The following is a 20,131-nucleotide window of genomic DNA, read 5'->3' on the forward strand; positions in this document are numbered from 1 at the left end:
GCCCAAAGCAGAGGTGAACCCTTCCTGGCAGAATCCATCTTGTTTTGGAGGAAGATAGCAAATAGGGTGAGGAATGTGTCCCCCCTCCCCATTCGAAGTGGGCACAGGAAGGGTGTAGCCACTCTCAAGGGCAGTAGCCATCAGCTACCTCTGTCTCACCTCTATAACGTCCCTATATCTAGTATTTAGAGGCACCCCTGAACCTTGCTCTCCAGCTTCCTGGCAACCTCAAAGAAGAAGAATAACTCAAGAGCTTCAGATGACAACTGACTTGGTGGCAGCCCTACCAGCCTGTCTGCAGCTTCAAGACTCTTGCTACAAAAAGGCGATGCATCCTGCAAGAACAGGGACCTCTACAAACCCCGTGAGGACTGCCTGCCTACCTCAAGTACCAAGATCTCCTGATGACAGTGGCCTTGTCCACAAAAGGACTCCAAGGAGGACTCCAGACCAGATGCCCACTGCCGAAGTCCCGGTGGCTCACCATTCCAGAGATGGTCCCCAGGCGATTCTGCCCTTGAGTCCACCCTGGGTTGAACGCCTGCAGCCTAAATCCAAAAGACCTCATTGACAGTGACTGGCTCTGGTGAAGTCTTCCTGATGCCTAAAAGGTACACCTACACCCACTGCCCCAGGCCTTGCGGAACTCAACCGACAATCCAGCAACATCCAGTGGGCTTTCTACTTAACTGTCCAGCCTTTTGTCTTCTTCAGTCGAGTCCCTGGACCAAGTCTGCAGCATCTTTGCGACATATTCCTCCCCCTCCAAAGGGGTTACTCTATTGAAAAGCATTGGGGTCCAATGCTGTGTTTGCACCCTGTGCTCTGCCACCCCAGTGCCGCTGAAGGTGTATGTTTGGTGCTGACCTGTGGCCCCTGCTGATCTAAACACCCCAGGTGTGTGCCCTGAAGTCACAGGTACTTACCTGCAGGGTGTTTCTTTCTAAGGGACCCCCAGTCTCCATATGACTCCATTGGGCGCCCAAAACCAACTTTGAGTTCAGCACCCCGAAGGCCCCATGTAGCTGGTAATGCACCCATTCCTAAACTTTGCTCTGTGGACACCTTAACCCCTGAAGACTGGGATCGTTGAGTACTTACCTGCAAACTGTGTTGATACTTCTCCTCCCCTAGGACTGCATTGCTTTCTATGAAAATTGCACTAAGTGTCTACTTTTGAAATTGAAAAGTATTACTTACCTGAAAACAGCTTTAACTGTGGATTCTAAACAAAGTGCATTTGAAACTTAAGAAGTGATACATACCTGAAACTGTACTTAACTGCAACAAAAACCCTTTTGGTTCTAGAAATAAGGTAACAAAAATATATTTTTGATGCATAAAACATTGGGCTGGAGTTAGTCATTGTGTGTGTGCCTCATTTCTTGACTGTGTGTACAACAAATGCTTAGAACTACCCTCTGTTAGGCCTAACTGCTCGCCCACATTACCACAAAAGAGAGCATCATTATTATCTACTTTAGCCTCCGTAAATCCTCTGGGGATCCATTGGACACTTTGCACTCTATACCTTACTTTGGTACAGTATATACAGAGCCAGCTTCCTACAAAATGGGTCGAAGAGAATTCACTCCTAGCATACACCAACAGATAAAGATCTTATTTTCTGATTGAAGATGCCATGCACTGTGGAGAACATTTCCTCGGGCCACACTAATATGAACAAGCAGCTCAATCTTGAAAATGCAGCTACAGCAGTGAATTGTTAAAAGCACAGATTCTTACCTGAGAAAGGCAGGCGGTGACTCCAAAAAAGATCTGCCCCGATTCTGGAGAGAAGCCAGTCTCCCTTGACAACACAAGTTAAGGTTAAATTAAGGCATACAGGAAAAATACAGTAATGCTTGCAGTTATATGGCTTCTCTTACTGCTACGATTTCATTTATAAAACCTGGAACCCAGAGTTTGCAAGTTCTAAAGCACAAATGAGAAGGTCAGAATGTCCCAATACCACTCAGACCAAACACTGATATTGCTCCTCACTGGAAACTAGAATACCTACGGAGCAATTTAAGAAGCTCATATCAGGAATGGAAGATTGTGTAGTTTGTGTGTGTTTATGAAAATGGGGAGTCACGTAAAAGTGTATCTAATTTTATTACCAGAGTAGGTCAAAACATATGAGAAAACATTGGTGACTGCCTAAAATCTAGCACATTACAACCACAACACACATGGAAGCAACTCTGATAATAAGGTACAAAGTGATTATAACTTACTGCACAAATGTATCTCCGCGCTGATACATGGTTTTGATAAAAACTATTTTTTTTAAACAAATACACATGAAAAATGTCATGGCATAAACCATATATGCAGATAAGCAGCGTGCAATCATTGCGGGGGAGGGGCATGCTGAGCCATTCAAGACTCTGCCTGTTTTGCATCATTGCCCTCTCCACTCAGTCAACAATGGTAATAAATAGCATACTACACTGCCCATTTGTGAGTATAATATATAGATATAAAAAATGAGAGAGAGAGACGGTGAGAGTGCAGGTGTGCAAGCCGCACAAGGGGCAATACATTATGAGTAACGTAGGCCAATAAAGGGGGATATCTCATACCATGAAGCCAAAGGCAGATTGGTTAGTAAATGTCATCAGAATCCCAAGATATAGGACTATTTAACACAGGTTACCCATTATGTTTTTTTTTATATCACACATATAGTCTGGGTACTTTGCTTGAAAAATGTCAGTCAGGGAAATATTCATTGAGAATTGTGAACAAACCATTATAGCCCGCTGGCAAGGGCTATACCGGTTGTTAAAAGGCCCTGAACCAGAGTTATAGCCTGAGCCGCAGACGAGGGCCTATAATGAGGGAGAAGGCCTTTAACAGCCCATGGCATAAGATCTTTAAAGCTACTAAAGGGAGAATGTTCTAAATTAAAAATGGAGAAACATGAAGTTAAACACTGGAATGTTGGGGCTCTGAGCTTATACCAAACATTATAAGCTTGAAGCTATTCCCTTCAATACCATGGAGCTCTTAACATTCCAGGGTTCTAATGTACCATACTGAAGTATACTGTCTGCATACAAATAAGGGAGAGTGATGCTTAGTTGTAGGTTAAGAAAGTAGGATTGAAGGAATGAACACCCTTGTTATAAACACAACAATTTATTTCTGTAGAAAGGAGAGATTGTTGAAACTATTCTCAATGTGCAGCTAACAATAGGCAACGAATGGAATTAGAAAGTTTAGGGTGTTTACCTTTCATGACTATCACTGCTAAAACAAATGAGTATTGAGATTCTGTGACTTTAGCATTTTTACCACACAATTACGGATTACCCACGATTTTACATAATTGTCCTTTACTTGTGCATAATTTATATAACTCGGGCACAATTCGGCCCTCAACTGTCATATAATCTTAGTAACCCTAACAAAGATGAAGCTCAGCAGAGTGGTTTAGGGGCTATGACATTATGATGAAGAACTCATTTCATGGTCCCTGTGAAATATGGAGTTTTTAATACCACTGCATTTTGTGCAGCAGAAAAACACCCACAAGTACACAATCTAATCTGGAAAATGCCACAGGTGTCCAAAGAAATTACCACTACAATGTGGTTATATGGGATTTTATTTTCTGTCATTTTGGGACTTTTAGGACTAGTTACAGGTATATCCAATCACAACAGAGGCGGTTTTATCTCTTGCTCAAAAGACGTTTTGCCAGCATGGTGGTGGTCGTCTACATGAACAAGTGAATTTGAGGTATAACTACAAATACAAAAGGCAAGCAAGAGACCAGTTCAATGTACTGTCCTTCAGTTTCTGAAGTCATGTCGTAAACATTGCTATTGAAGTACATTTAAAGTGAAACATTCCGTTTCACTGTTCCTGTGACACAATTTCAGCTCAAATCAACCCCACGCCCTCATGGAAAGCAAAAATGTGTCATGGTATCTACGTGTACCTAAATTCTACATATGTACCTTCAGAAAAATTATGGGTTGCAACCTAACAACTGCCTGAATGATGAAAATGAAACCGGACAACATACTATAAAATGGCAAATCAACATAGAAAATAACAGTGGTTCAGGTGGTTATGAAAGCAGAACATTTAGAAAGTGCGGCAATCATACTGAGCTTTGGGGTGGATACAATATTGTTTCATCACAAAGCAGAACGCACAACAAATTCAGTACCTGAAAATACCAACAAAACCCTTCACATTCTGTTCAGCTTCATTAGTAAAGCATTCCACAGTTACAAAAAGGGGCAAAGGATACGGCAAACGAACTCCACATCGAACTGATAAAATTACCCACGAAGGCTGCAAAATAATTATTAAACGTTAACAACATCCTTCTTATAATCTCGCAAATAATGACATAAAATAACTTAAAGTATTCAATATTAAAAAAGCTTTCGAATTCTTCACACATTAAAGCAAACAAATGTCATCTACGAAAAAAATGGGGGGAAAAAAAAATGAATAAACCCTTTTTTAAAGCAATAACAAAAATGCATTTTAAACAACGGCCAAGGCTCAGTAGCAAGCCATGGACACACACACACACACACACACACACACACACACACACTGCTGTCGGAATTCTATATTATATTTAAATATCCTTCCTGTGAGCAGTTGGCGTTGAGCTTAAGGGTGCCTCTCTTGTATGTCGACAGAATGATGGGCTGATGCTTACTGTAGGTGATTTAGAGGGTTACCAATCACAGCTCCAGGCAGAAGGTAGGGACGTACCGCTCAGCCAACTGAGGAGGGGACGGGCAGGTGTGCGCGTTTGGCAGCCTGGAGAGGAGGCGAACACGTGTGCACTTAGCTGTCAAATATGACACACACACCCACTCCCGCTCTCATTTTCTGGGAGAACAATCTAATTTCTGGGATAACAACCTAATGTTTCACATCAATGACACTGCAATGCGGCACCACTGGGGGATTCCCTTAAAAAAAAACTTCTATGTCAAATCATGAACATAAATCCATGTCATAATACACTTACTTTTACCACAGGGAGATCAAACACCTCACGAGCTTCTCCTACTTCAGGATTATCCCCATCTTCTGCAATAATATGAGTCGCCAATGCATTGTAGGACACCTCCTTAGCTTTTCCAGTTTTCAGAAGCTGAATCACCTAAATAAAATAAAAAATGACTAAATTAACAACTTAATGATTGGGAAAAGCTGTTAAACAGTAACAAATTGGATAGTTGACATATTGTTTTAGCAATAAGACGCTTCAGCGATACCAGCAACTCTATCACCTTCTGAATAGCATGGTGCCCAGGGAGGGCTGCAATAACTGAGATAACAGGTGGAGTAGTACAGAAAACCCGACTGGAAATGTAAAAGGGGGGTGGGGGGAGAGGCTACACGGCTGGGTGGAATACAGTAAAACTACAGTACAGGCTAGTACTAGTGGAGAAGTGGTGACCATACTGTGATACATATATCAAAAACTACAGTGACATTTACACCTATTCCCTTTTCCATGTTTGGACCAATACAATAAATCACAGGGATATCATTAAACAGTTTAGCTATCTGTTTTAACTGTCTAAGAACCATAAATCCAAATACATATAAGGCAGGAGTTCAAAGAGATGTGGTGTCCCATGTTCACTCTCCCTACACGAGTTTTTGATTCAGCAAGACACTAGCTTATTATTCACCAGAACCTCTCCAGTGTGATAACCAAGAGAGAACAATCTGACTGAGGGTATGATGGATCCACCACTACGCATGACAAAGTGGACAAACACGAGTGGAAAAGACTAGGGATGTGGAATTCCTATTGCTCGATGCCCAGGACATATTGTTTGAGGTCAAGGACAACAAGTTTTCATGTTTATTTTGTCCTTAGGCCAAGTAGGCCCAACCCCCTGCAGCAAAAACAATTTGGCTGCCAGTTTACAGAGAAGTGAAGTGTCTGCAGTTGAAGTAATGTGTCCATGTGTTAATGCTGTTCAAACTTGTATTTATGGTTCATTAATGAATAGACTTCATTATTAGGGTGTGCGCTGTAAATAAACGTTTTATGGTCACACTGCACTTACTGACAGTGGTTCCAATAAAAAAAAAAAAAAGTGTACATACATGTTTGAAAAGTTTAACAATATGATGCGAAGTATTATGCTCCCAGAATGCTCTCAGATTAGATGCAAATATTTGCAGAAGCTTGTAAGCATGAGTTCAGAAAAAATGCAAGTAGGGAAAAAAAAGTTTTGCTACTATGAAATGAAATTTTAGGTGCTATTTCTTTAAAGCGTCTTTTAGTAAAATGTGTTAATGCATGCTAGTATTTCTAAAAAGTATTCCTAATGGAAAATCAGTGTAACTATTTTCACTGAGTGTATGGGAAGCATGAAAATAAAACAAACACCTGCAAAGCCAACCGATCCAACAGTTTTGTGAGTCTTTTGGTTTCATCAATGCAGGTCTTGTTTTGACATGGCTTTTGCAACCCTTTATTGTTCTGGGAGCTGCCAGGCCCTCACCATTGTAAAAAAAACATTGGCAAAAAGCAAAAAAAGTTTTTTTGGTCTCAAAAAGCACACATTGCCCACAGTGGCCTAACAAAGGCCCCGCAGCCCCCCTCCAGAGGGCCCACTCAGCACGGCACCTGCGCTGAGGGAGTCTGGGGTGGGTGGTGAGAGGGTCCCCCTCCATGTTCTTTTCAGGGGGGCCACCTCCAGTTTCGTTAAAATACTGATTGCCACAGTAGTTCCTGGCACTGAACAAAGGTTTGTGTGCCAATATGCTCCTTGTGGAAGAGCAGAATGCGATCACTCACAGTAAAGCCAGCCAAAAGATAGAGACATAAATAGAAGTTTAATAAAAACAAAATGTCTTTGTTAACACCAGACCTAATTATGGACCCAATTGTTAAAGAAAGACACACAAGTTCACCCATAGTATATGTTTTTGAATTAGTGCATTTCATGAATTCTGAAGAACTTACAGAAGTAGATCAGGAAATTTTATTCTTACAAAATATTTGTGAACTGTATTTTAGCACGAGCAAATATGCATGTATAGATTTGCTGAAGTGAAAATCTATTGAGCGTTTTCAAGTTCACTTTCTCTCCAACCACGTTTTTCCCAACCCTGCAAAAGCTTCTACTGCCATTGTCAGGAGTAAATTTCCAACCTTTCTCATTAAGGGAAAAAAATAGAGAAGAGCTGGTGAAAATCTTTAAAACATGAAAGTTAGTAGGTGTGCAGACTCAATGGCATTCAAGCCTTGGAACTATTGCTTACGGCTTCCTCCAGCCCCAGTATGTAGATCTGCGGAAAGGTGCCAAAATAAAGAAATTGCTACAGTGCAGATTGAGCTTGCAAGTATTCCAGCCCTACTATAGTAGTAGCCCTGGCATAATCAGAGGGGGCTATTATCAGAACTCTTACATAATGAGATTGCTGCCATAATTTGTCGCCGCACTACATGGCACCAAAGAGACAAGTAGATTCAAGAAGCAGCCTGTCCCATGGACAGGTAAATATTTTATTTAATTCCACACCCCTGAAAACAACGTGTCTCTTTAAATGTAATGGCTTCGCACGAAACTCACCAAAGTTTACCAGCAGCAATTTTTGCAGTTTGCTTTATTTTTGACAAAATTGCTGGTTAATTATCTGCACCAAGCATCAACGTTCCACATCCCCACTCCCAAACAAATTAACTCCAGCATGTTAAATCTAGTCTTTACATTAAGACCATTTTTTAATCATCTGTATCCACTGGAGGGGCAAATTAAGACATACGCTAGGATTTCAAAGACGAAACCCAACCAAACTGTGGTTATTTTTCTAGCAATAACAATTCAAAGTAATTGATTTTCTAGATCCGATTTTATTGCTTTACGATACAGATTAATGCGCTGAGTGTCAATTAACAGGCAAGTTTTCAAATTCCAGCTTAATAAAATAAAGCACATTGAAATAATATATATAAGCTTCTAAGTCTACCTGGCAGTGGCCCAACCTAGAAGTGGGTCTGGTCATATAATCGCATGCCAGTGCAACAGACAGCTTAAGAAAGCAACCTCCTTTCCGATCATGACATTGTAGACACCAGCAAGAGAGGAACATCTTGTGCTGATTCCCAAGTGAGCTGGTACGGCAGTCGGAGAACCCAGGAGGTGGATGGACCGCCTTGTTTGTTATGTGTGGTACAGCATCTGTCCCTCAGCTGTCCAACAGGAGATGCAACCTCCATGATCAACACAGGAGGGAAAACAAGAAGTAGGACCTCCCACCCCCTGTGTTGCTGGAGAAGCGCGATGAGGAAGATGCAACCACCCCCTCTCCCCTAACTAAGTGAACAGAACAAGGACAGTGTGCACCTATCAATAAATATGTGGCGGTGATTCTGTTCTACAAAAGTTGGTAGTAGGAGAGCTCTTTAATAGTAGGATGAGAGTGAACAGCCTGTGGGGATCGTGAACGCTGCTCACACATGCCAAAGTCTCTGCTTTCCACAATACCTCTCTAAAAGCCTTTGATGTCTCAACACTCCCTATTCTTAGTGCTAAGTGCACAAAAGGCATACTTACTGCACAGTGTGCAGAGCCACAGTATGTCAGATAATGGGGCAGCAGTGGTAAAAGGCCCCAGCCACCTTGGCTGAGGCCCAGTAATCCCAGCTTGCCCCAAGGCCCCTGAAAGGTTTGTCACCAAGAGTCAGGCCAATCCCCTATTAAAAAGGGCTTCAATAGGGAACTTATTTGTATTGAAAAAGAGGCATGGTCAACAGACTTCAGGCCTCAGAGATAAACAAGCATTTGCAACGCAAAGGGTCTCGCATTTGCTGGAGTTAGAGCTAATAGCGTTGTAAACTCCTAACCAGATTATTCTTGCCACATAAATTGAAAATTAAAATAAGCAAGCTGATTCACAGCAACACGGCCGCCATGAGTATCAGCATGAAGAGACACACAAAAGGTAAAAGAAGTTAGCTCCCAGTCAAACTTATGGCACACGTGCAATTAGCCATGTAACAGGGACGATGGCCAAGGCTGTAACAAAACCTCCCCAAGGAGGGACAAACATAAACCATTTACCAATGTAATCAAAGGACTTTTGAAGGGCAAGCTCACGAACGAGTGTTAGTGATGGGCGTAAGGTGGGCGTTGTTGAAAGCCCAGATACATACGAACACATCGGAAAAGCAGTGCTTGTACGCTGCTACGCTCGACCTAAAAATAGGAACAGCAACACCTCACAACTAAAAAAAAAGTTGGAACCCACACATCCGGGCACATTATCAGTAATTCACAAGGGGGTGTTGCTCTACTTTTAAAAGTCCTGACATTTCTCAGCAAGGTTACCATTTTCTAGTGGCTAGCAGAAAGTCTGATTGTTGCCATAGCCAATCTGCTTTACACTGGGATAGTACAAAAAAAGACTAAGTAAAAAGGCTGTCTCACTGTAATAAATAAATAGGGCCAATCCCTTATTTTTTCACAATATAGACAGTGGAGCTGTGACAACAATGTACAAGGCAGAAAAATATACACAAAAAGACTGTTTTATTAATTACAAATCCTTTCATTTACTTTATCTTTACATTTCTTTTTCCAGAAATAATATACAAATTTCAAAATATAAGTCGCACCACTAATATCAGATCACAGCACATACTCCCTCTCTCATCGCTCTCAAAACGACACAACCATCCATTCCAGTCAAATCACTCCCTCTTGTGCACCACTCATACACTATCACATAAAAATTACAAGTCCTTTTGAACGTGGGACAAAACATGACTAACTTAATGAGGTCACTCCTTCCCAACAAGGGACCATGTGCCTTATTCCCTCTGGTTACTATACATACATTTCAAAATGTTTCATAATCCAACGACTATACAGTTTGCTCTAAGTCATATTCGTTCTCACCAGTATACAAGAACATTTTCCTGATATTCGGTCAGTTCTTGGGAGTATTAATTAAATGGTCTCCAAATTACGTATACTCCAGAGAAAAAGTGATCCTCCTAACGTTCCATACAGCGCCCTATGGGTCATTAGGCAAACAGATTTGTTCTCATTCCTCATGTGCCCATCACTCTCAACATGGGTACTCATCCCGCTCCACCCATCTGCTTACTCAGGCATAGTCACTAGTGATTAGATTAGATCAGCTGAGGTTAAAATATTGCTTCAAATGCCTTTCCTGAAAATCAATCATATGGGTAATTTTCACCCTCTTTTTCTACTCCCTTATTTTGGGCAGGTGACAGAAAAACATGCATTCATGCACTGTAAAGAAATCTAAAAAGAATAGACTTATCTACCCTTTCCAGGAAGTCTGCTGTACGTGGCACAACACTAAGGTATTGGGGATATCAGTTCTTTATGATCCATGAAGACCAATTGATAATAGTGATGACTAGTGCACTTCCTCTTACCTCCAATAGCAAATAACCCATTTGTAAGGGCCACGCAGAGGTCTATTTTACACCTCCCCCCGCCCATCACACCCAATGCACTTTGCAAGCTGTATATGCGCCCCTTGGCCAAACCACTCCACCATGCAGTGGCACAGTATTGACACAGAACAAATACAGCAGCTAATCTTTTTTATCAATGCAGACAGGCACTTCTGATGTGCAGGAGGATCAGGAAAGTTTGGCAAACACTAGACCATTACCAGGCTATGAAGGTCAAATTTGTTTTAACTAAAACAGAAGTCCTGCTAACCACTCCAGGTGCGGTCAGGTTTGAACAATGCTGCCGGCAGAAGCCAACTGTCCCACTTGCCAATTCAGTTCATAACTTAGCAGTCTATGTATACTCTAACCTGTGTCTGGAAACAGGTGCCCAAAACTGCTAATACCATTTTCATATGGTTGAGAATCCTTAACAGAATAATTTAAATTCACTGAATGCCACATATAAATCACAGTGATATGTTCACTGATACAATAGAGAGTGAACTGTGCCAATTCAAAGTAAGTCCCTGGTAAAACTCGGTCAACCTCCACAAGACTGCTTAAAATATGTCCGCCCAACTCATTCCCCAAATCAGATCACATGTTCCCTGTATTTAGATCTCACCAGTATCTCTCTATTGACAGAGGTCAGTTCAAGGTCATGCCAACTGTACACAGGGATGTGGAATTCCTATCGGACATCTTGTTTGGGGTCAAGGGCAACAAGATTTTATGTTTACTTTGTCCTTGGGACAAGTAGACCCAACCCTCTGCAGCACAAACCCTTTGGCTGCCTGTTTACAGAGAGTGGAACTCTCTGCAGTTGAGGTAATGTGTTTCCAAGAGATAATGCTGTTCGAACTTGTATTTATGGTTCATTATTTGAAAACCTTCATTATTAGGGTGAGTGCTGTAAATAAATGTTTTAATGTCACACTTCACTACTGACGTTGGTTCCAGTATAAAAAAAAAAAACGTGTATACTCATGTTTGAAAAGTTTAGTCTATGAGGCTAAGTATAATGCTCCCAGAATGCTCTCTGATTATATGCAAATGAAGTGTCATTTAGTAAAATGTTTTGATGCATGCTAGTATTTCCCAAAAATATTTCTAATGGAAAATCAGTGTAACCATTTTCAACACGATTATGGGAAGCATGAAAATAAACAAACACTGACAAAGCCAACTGATCTGACATATTTTTTTATAAGTCTTTTAGTTTCATCAATGCGTGTCTTGTTTTGACATGGCTTTTGTAACACTTTATTGTTGTGGGAGCTACCAGGTCCTCAACATTGTAACAAACACTGGCAAAAACCCCCCAAAACGTTTTTGAACTCTAAAAGCACATGTTGCCACCAGTGGCATACCAAAGGCCCCGCAGCCGCCCTCCAGGGGGCCCCTTCAGCACAGCACCTGCCCTGAGTGAGTCTGGAGAGGGGGCTCCTCCATGTTCTTTGCAAAGGGGCACCCTCCAGTTTCATTACGTCACTGATTGCCACTGTAGTTCCTGACACTGAACAAAACTACTTTGTGTGCCAATATGCTCCTTGTGGAAGAGAAGAATGCGATCACTCACAGTAAAGCCAGCCGAAAGAGAGAGAAATAGAAGTTTAATAAAAAACAAAATGTCTTTGTTAACACCAGACCTAATTAGGGACCATGACCCACATGTAGGTAGCTTTTTGCATGTCGCAAACAGCGACTTTCGCTGTTTGCGACGTGCAAAAAGCACATTGCGATGCACAAACCCAGTTTTGCGATTCGGTAACCTGGTTACCGAATCGCAAAACGGGTTTGTGACTCGCAATTAGGAAGGGGTGTTCCCTTCCTAATTGCGACTCGCAGTGCAATGTAGGATTGTTTTGCGAATGCGGGCGCAAACCAATCTCAGTTTGCACCCATTTCAAATGGGTGCTAACACTTTCACAAAAGGGAAGGGGTCCCTCTGGGACCCCTTCCCCATTGTGAATGTCACTGTAAACATTTTTTCAGAGCAGGCAGTGGTCCTGCGGACCACTGCCTGCTCTGAAAAAATGAAACGAAAACGTTTCATTTTTCGTTTTTGTAATGCATCTCGTTTTCCTTTAAGGAAAACGGGCTGCATTACAAAAAAAATAAAATAAAAAAAAAACTGCTTTATTGAAAAGCAGTCACAGACATGGTGGTCTGCTGTCTCCAGCAGGCCACCATCCCTGAGACAGCCATTCTCAAGGGGGTCGAAAATTGCGACCCACCTAATGATTATTCATGAGGTGAGCATTTGCGAAGCCCTTGCGAATCACAGATGGTGTCAGGGACACCATCCTACATTCGGATTTGCGACTCGCAATTTGCGGGTCACAAATCTGAACCTACCTACATGTGGCCCCAAATTCTTAAAGAAAGTCACAAAAGTGCACCCATGGTATATGTCGTACCCCTATAAAATATTTGTGAACTGTATTTTAGCATGGGTAAATACGCATGTGTAGATTTGCTCATGTGAAAATCTATTGAGCATTTGCAAGTTCATTTTCCCTCCAGCCACTTTCTTCCCAACCCTGGAAGAAGTTCTAATTCTGCCATTGTCAGGAGTAAATGTCCAACCTTTCTTATTATGGGAAAATATTAGAGAGAAGCTGGTGAAAATCTTTAAAACATGCAGGTTAGTAGGTTTGCAGACTCAAAGGCATTCCAGCCCTGGAACTATTGCTTACTGCTTCCTCCAGCCCCAGTATGCAGATCTGCAGAAAGGTGGAAAAATAAGGAAGTTGCTACAGTAGGGATTGAAACTGTTAGTATTCAAGCCCTACTATGGTAGTAGCCCTGGCATAATCAGAGAGGCTATTATCAGAGCTCTTACATAATGAGATTGCTGCTATAATTTGGCGCCACACTACATGGCACCAAAGGGACAAGTAGATCTTTTTACAGGACAAGTAGATTTGAGAAGCAACCTGTCCCGTGGACAAGTAGATATTTTAATAAATTCCACACCCCTGTGTACACAGTGCTATCTATGTTGCTGAAACCCCTGTGTAGTCTGGGCATCTAAGTTTCAGCAGCATGTGCTGCAGAAAGCAAAAGGTGGCCCTACATTCTTTTAATCACTCCCTTTCCATAGTATCAAGGGCCAAATCACTGAGTCCTGAAAACCCGTTGTTTTATTCTATCATAGTTAAATCTTGAATTCTCTCCTCCTCATACTACAAACAAAGTGCAGTCTACTGAAGTTCAGGTAGGGTCTGGTAATCTGTCTGGTTAAGCTGTGGAACTGGTTTCTCCTCACACAGATTTCTGGATTGGTTCCACAGTAACTTTTTATTCTTAAAATGCAAAGAATCCTAGTCAGTGAGCCCTCTTTATAATAAAAAACATAAATCGTCTCCCAACTGTTCCATCCGTCCTTTCCCATTCTCACTTCATCACCTTACTCATCTTCCTTCGCCTCCCTTCTCAGTGCACTTCCTGACCTTACTTCTACTATTCCCATCTTTCTCCTTATTCCACCTGTTGCTTAATCTACATACCCTTCTTCCCTCCAACTCCTTCTCTACTTGTGACACCTGCCTTTTAACTCTACCTTCTCCCCCTCATATCGGCTCTACCTTAATCCTTCATCTACCCTGCTTTACTTAGCCTGTTTGCTCCAACTATTGTACTTTAATGTCTGCTCCTGCTCTGCCTTCTCACTCTAGGGCCTGCTTGCCCCATCTTCTCCTTCTTTTGAGCTCATACAAGCTCCCAAGCCTGGGCATAAGAAAATGTGCCTTGCACACAAAGATAGTGTATATACAGAAAGTCAGACTCATGAAAGGTATCAGCAGACACCTACAAGGGAACACAACTCTCAACCCAGTGCACATCTATGGAACAAACCAACAGAACAAGGACTACTGGAATATCCAAATGACAAAAGCATGAATAGAACAGGATTTAGGGCCGTATTTATACTTTTTGGCGCACAACTGCGCCAACGCAGTTGTGCGTCAAAAAATTTAACGCCGGCTAACGCCATTCCAAAGCGCCATGCAGGCGCCTTATTTATGGAATGACGTTAGCCGGTGGAGCTGCCTGGTGTGCGTCAAAAAAAATGACTTACACCAGGCAGCGCCAGCGTAGGGGAAAATGGAGCTTGGGCGCCAAAAAATGGGGCAAGTCAGGCTGAGGCAAAATTTTCGCCTCAACCCGATTAGCGCCATTTTTTTTTACTCCCAACCCCCATTCAAATGACTCCTGTCTTAGCAAAGACAGGAGTCATGCCCCCTTGCCCAATGGCCATGCTCAGGGGACTTATGTCCCCTGGGCATGGTCATTGGGCATAGTGGCATGTAGGGGGGCACAAATCAGGCCCCCCCCCCTATGCCACAAAAAAAAAAAAAAAAAAAAAAAAAACTTACCTTAAGTTCCCTGGGATGGGTCCCTCCATCCTTGGGCGTCCTCCTGGGGTGGGCAAGTGTGGCCCTGGGGGCATGGGAGGGCACCACTGGGCTCCTTCCGAGCCCACAGGTCCCTTAACGCCTGCCCTGACCAGGCGTTAGAAAATGACACTAAAGCGGCTGGACGTCATTTTTTTTGACCCGCCCACTCCCGGGCGTCATTTTTGCCGGGAGTGTAAATACGGCGCACATGCCTCGGAGTCATTTTTTAGACGGGAACGCCTACCTTGCATATCATTAACGCAAGGAAGGTGTCCACGCTAAAAAATGACGCAAACTCCAGGATCTTTGGCGCTAGACGGGTCTAACGCCAAAGTATAAATATGGAGTTAGTTTTGCGTCTGATTTGCGTCAAAAAAAACGACGCAAATCCGGCGCAAACAGAGTATAAATATGCCCCTCATTGTACTCATATATGGGAAGGACAATAATAATTCAAATGGTTCCGGTATGCTGGGGATCACAGTTGAAGTTGCTTAGGATTGTCACTTTTAAGATTTGTTCTTTGCACTCTTATTTTTGTTTTAGTATCACATCTTTAACTCCGGTCAAAGGTAAAGGGCTGAAAATCTCTTGACCATACAGAATCAACACCTATATATTGGTGGCATGTAACCGCCATTTTTCATTCTGTGTTGTCTTCAGTCAGTACTATTTAGCTCAATGCATTTAAGATCATTGGCCCATCATCAGGGCCCTGAATATGTATGCCCAGGTCCTCTAATCGCGTTACAGTTGGTTCAATGAACACAGGCAGAAGACTATGGATTCTTTAGGCACCGACACAGTTTACAGAGTATGGCCAAATACCATTTTCTGCATCTACCATCCTCAAGCTACAGCACCACCTTTGGGTGTTTAAGCAGTGCACAAAGAAGGGAATTACAAAGCCCAATACACTAACTGAAAAAGGGAGAAAAACAAAGGGAAACTATGTTTTCTACTAAGATGATGTACCAACCTGTACGAAAAAGTCAAATTGTAATAAACGTTTAAGGTAGGGGTCTGGAATTCCTATAGCCCAACACCCAGGACATTTTATTTGGGGTGAGGACAACAAGGTCTCAGGTTTATCTTTTCTTGGGACACGTAAGCCCAAACCCCTGCAGCACTAACCTTTTGACTGCCAGTCTACAGTACCACATTATAGGGCAGGGAGGGCATTGTCTGCAGTTAAGGTAATATTTGTTTTGTTATTTCTGTTCAAACTTGTATTTATAGTTCATTAATGCAAAGCCTTTATAATTAGGGTGAACATTGTAAATAAATGTTGTAACCTCGGACTGCACTACCAAGTCCAAAAAAAAATGTGTAAACGCACTTGCAAAGTTTACCAATATGAGGCAACATATAATTGTCCCAAAATGTTCTCTGATTAGATACACATATTTGCAGATACTTGAAAGCAAGACGGATGATTCTTTGCTGTCAAAATAAAACGTTCACACAAAAATTCAACTAGGAAAAAAGGTTTTGCTAAATAACTGTGAAATTTTAGATACCATTTCTTTCAAGTCTCATTTAATTAAATGAGTTGATGCATGCTAGTACTTCCAAAAAATATTCATAATTGAAAAACATCTGTGTAACCAGTTTCAACAAGTCTATGAGAAACATGAAAATATACAAGCATTGGCAAAGCCAATAAGTCTGACATTGGTGGTCAGTCTTTTGGTTTTGTCAATGTATGTCTTGTTTTGACATTACTTTTGTAACAAAAAAACGTTATTGTTGTGGGAGCTGCTGGCCCTCACAATTGTAACAAACATTGGCAAAAAGCAAAATATATTTTTTAGTCCCAAAAAGCACACATTGCCACAGTAGTTTCTGGCACTGAACAAAACTACTTTGTGTGCCAATATGTTCTTTGTGAAATAGCAGACCGCTGTCACTGACAGTGAAGCCAGACAAACAAATGTTTCATAAGAACAAAAGGTCTTGGTAAAAGCTATACCTAATTAGGCGCCCAATTCGTTAAGAATGTTACAAATGTGCACCAATGGTATATGTTGTTGTATTAGTGCAAATTTATGTATTTCATGAATTCACAAGAATTTACAGAAGTAGGCCAGGAAATTGTACTCCTAGAAAGTATTTGTGAACTGATTTTAGCAGAAGCAAATAGGCATGTGTAGATTTGCTCATGCGAGAACTTGTTGGGCGTTTACAAGTTCACTTTCCCTCCAACCACTTTTTTCCCCCCAACCCTTAAGAAGCGTTACTTCTGCCCTTGTCAAGAGTACATTTACAACCTCTCTCAGTATGGGAAAAGGTTAGAGAACAGCTGGTGAAAGCCCTTACAACATGAAAGTTAGTAGGTTTGCATAGACTCAAAAGGGCATTCCAACCCTGGAACTATTGCTTACTGCTACCTCCAGCCCCAGTATGTAGGTCTGTGGAAAGATGGCATAGTAAGGAATTTGCTAGTATTAAAGCCCTACTATAGCATGAGCCCTGGCATAATCAGAGAGGCTATTATCAGAGATCTTATATAATGAGATTGCTGCCATAATTTGTCGCCGCACAACATGGCACCAAAGGGGCAAGTAAATTTATTAAGCTACCTGCATGGATAAGTAGATATTTTACTATTTTATTAAATTCTGCACCCCTGTTGAGGGGCTTTATGATTTGGATTCAAATATCTTAAAACCACTGAAATTCCCCATGTGTCATTAAACACGAAAGCACTATTTGTGTCACAGCAGATAACATGACATTAAGCTGAAAGGAGACTATTCAACTTACAAGCCAATGTGTTCAAAGACAATACATGGGGACCAAAGGCTGCAATTCGACTAAGATATTCTCACTAGTAGCAATCACACTGATGAAGTGACACAAGCCCAAGCTTCCTGTTACTTCCCTAGAACATGCAGTTACATGCCCAAAAGCTGGCATAATTCTAAATAAAAAATGGCATCATTCTCCTAAGTGCCTTCATATGCCCATTATGTACTGTCACATCTAAGAAGTGGTGTCATGGTCCGAAAAACTCCATTATACGGTCTCAGACTACCACTAATTAGCCATAAATATTAGACACACCGTTAAAAAGTGCCAACATGAATAAGGTACAAAATTATGAAGCATCAGTGATGGAATTGGGGAATTCCTTTGTCAACACAGAAAAACATGGCTTCGGACATTAGAACTGCCCATCCAACTATAAATTGTTAATTCTGGGAAGTAGCCAAAGCTTCCCTTCAACAAATGTTTCATGGAATTTCATTTAAAGTATATTGTAGATAAGTATGTGATGGTTGCAGAGACAATACAACTCCTTTAAAAATGCTTCTTCATTGAGAACTATAAACGCATGCATGCTAAGACTAAGGGGCATGGCACTTAAGGTAAATGCAGCCAGTCACACACAAACTCAATGTTCATGGCAGGATGGCAACAGTGGGGGGTTCGGCCAAAGTGAATGGCTGATGCCAAGGCCCTGCACCCAAGCCAGAGCAGGCAGTCAACCACACTAAACACAGCCTTTAAATGGCATTAAGGGAGTAAGCCACAAAGCTTGGTCTTGGGCCAGACCCGCCACACAACCATCCAAAAGGAGACCAACCTCTTCTACACATTAACTTTATTAATGCATAGCCGAGCTTCAGCTTCAGGCAATATGTCCAACTTTCAGTCACCGCCTGTTGCACAAGGCCTCCATCTGTGCACAGCAGGAGGTGCCCTCAGAGCCCCATCATGCCAAGAACAGTAAAGCAGTAAATAGAAGTATAAATAAAAAAAATAAAAAATAAAAATCAGGAATTGCATATCTAGTTTTGGTTTTGCAAATTGTGGACCCTCTCTGGGTCCAGCAGACTGAGATTTGTGAACATAGCACAGGATTATTGAATCCAATTATATATTTTTTTGTTTGTTTAATGTTAATTTCTGGGGGTTCCAGACACTGGGCCTGGGGCAAGACAGTAGGTTCATCCTGTCCCCAGTGCCCGTATTTCTTTGTCTTTTTTTTTTTTACTGATGAGCAAAACAAATTATCTGTGAAGAACAGCCGATTGAGAGCTACATATTTGCAAATCCGCAATGCACAAAATGAGAAAAAGTGCCTCGTATAATGGTGTGCCTTTACTTTTGAACTGAATTTACAAAACCTGCACGAACTTGCAAATCTGGACGATCCATAAATTAAAGGTACAGTTACCTCTAAACAGGTAACCTATTTTAGTCCAGACTGGAACCATTTTTTTCAAACACAAACTTCTTGAAAACTACTGAACGGATTTACACCAAACCAAGGAAAGACTCTTCTATGAGTAAATTTCCATTTACATGACATATGTGGTGTAATTCCATTTAGTTGTTTTGCTGTATTGAGGACAAAAGAATTGTATGAGAGTTAAAATGGAAAAAGTCTCTTTGGGACACACCTTTACCATTCCTTTTGGGACCCTGTTCGATGGATCGCTAAAAACTTGCCAGGAAGAATGCAAAATGGTTGCAGTTATTTTGGAGACTTTTGTCCGAATTCAAACTGCGCCAAAGTTATTCAGAAAACAAAACAAAAATTCATTTTAATAGACACCCTGGCCTAACCTTAACTACAGAGACGCTATAGGCAACTCTGAAATATATAAGCGTAGCGGTATCAAAATTTGGTACTCTCTAGATGGGCTCTTGCAAAAGGAGCTCTTATTCCAGAAAAAGAATTAGGTCATGGAGTATGCAGGATTGGAGGTTATGGGTCACAAATAAACCTAACACTTTTGAACACAGCATTTTCTCGCTAACTGAAGGCGTAGCTTCACAAAGCTTTTATTTTACAACAAAGTAGGAATCATCAGCACAATCTACTTTGATTCCCATAAAGTGGTGGGTGTTTTCCAATGAAAGCCTCTCTGGAGGTAGAGGAAAGATTATCCATTTGCCTCTCCCTCTTACCTTCAAAAAATTCCAAACACAGTATATGTCTAGTGTAGGAGGCTGGCCTGGCTTGTAGTCGGTACCAAAGGTAATTACACCTTGTGCCAGGTCCAGTTATCCCTTATTAGTAGAGAAGAGGTGTTTCTAGCAGCTTAGACTGATAGAAGGTAGCTATGGCAAAGCAGCTAAGGCTGAACTAGGAGACATGCAAAGCTCCTACTATACCACTTGTATCATATGCACAATATCATAAGAAAACACAATACACAGTTACTAAAAATAAAGGTACTTCATTTTTATGACAATATGCCACAAGTATCTCAGTGAGTACCCTCAGTAAGAAGGTAAGTAATATACACAAGTTATATGTACACAAACC

The 20,131-nt window shown here is 41.4% G+C and overlaps 1 protein-coding gene across 2 annotated transcripts in view; it reads right to left on the minus strand.

Moving 5' to 3' along the window:
- The window catches only part of PAXIP1 (PAX interacting protein 1), a 188,256-nt gene that overhangs the window by 162,617 nt on the left and 5,508 nt on the right, over positions 1 to 20,131 (minus strand). For both annotated transcript variants that reach the window (XM_069211133.1, XM_069211134.1), the window contains exons 2-4: positions 5,012 to 5,146; positions 4,271 to 4,314; positions 1,747 to 1,810 (exon numbers count right to left, since the gene is read on the minus strand). In XM_069211133.1, the coding sequence (XP_069067234.1) occupies positions 1,747 to 1,810; positions 4,271 to 4,314; positions 5,012 to 5,146 (243 nt within the window). The remainder of the gene's footprint in view (positions 1 to 1,746; positions 1,811 to 4,270; positions 4,315 to 5,011; positions 5,147 to 20,131) is intronic.

Source organism: Pleurodeles waltl, chromosome 10 (assembly GCF_031143425.1).
Source record: "Pleurodeles waltl isolate 20211129_DDA chromosome 10, aPleWal1.hap1.20221129, whole genome shotgun sequence".
NCBI classification, from domain to species: Eukaryota; Metazoa; Chordata; class Amphibia; order Caudata; family Salamandridae; genus Pleurodeles; species Pleurodeles waltl.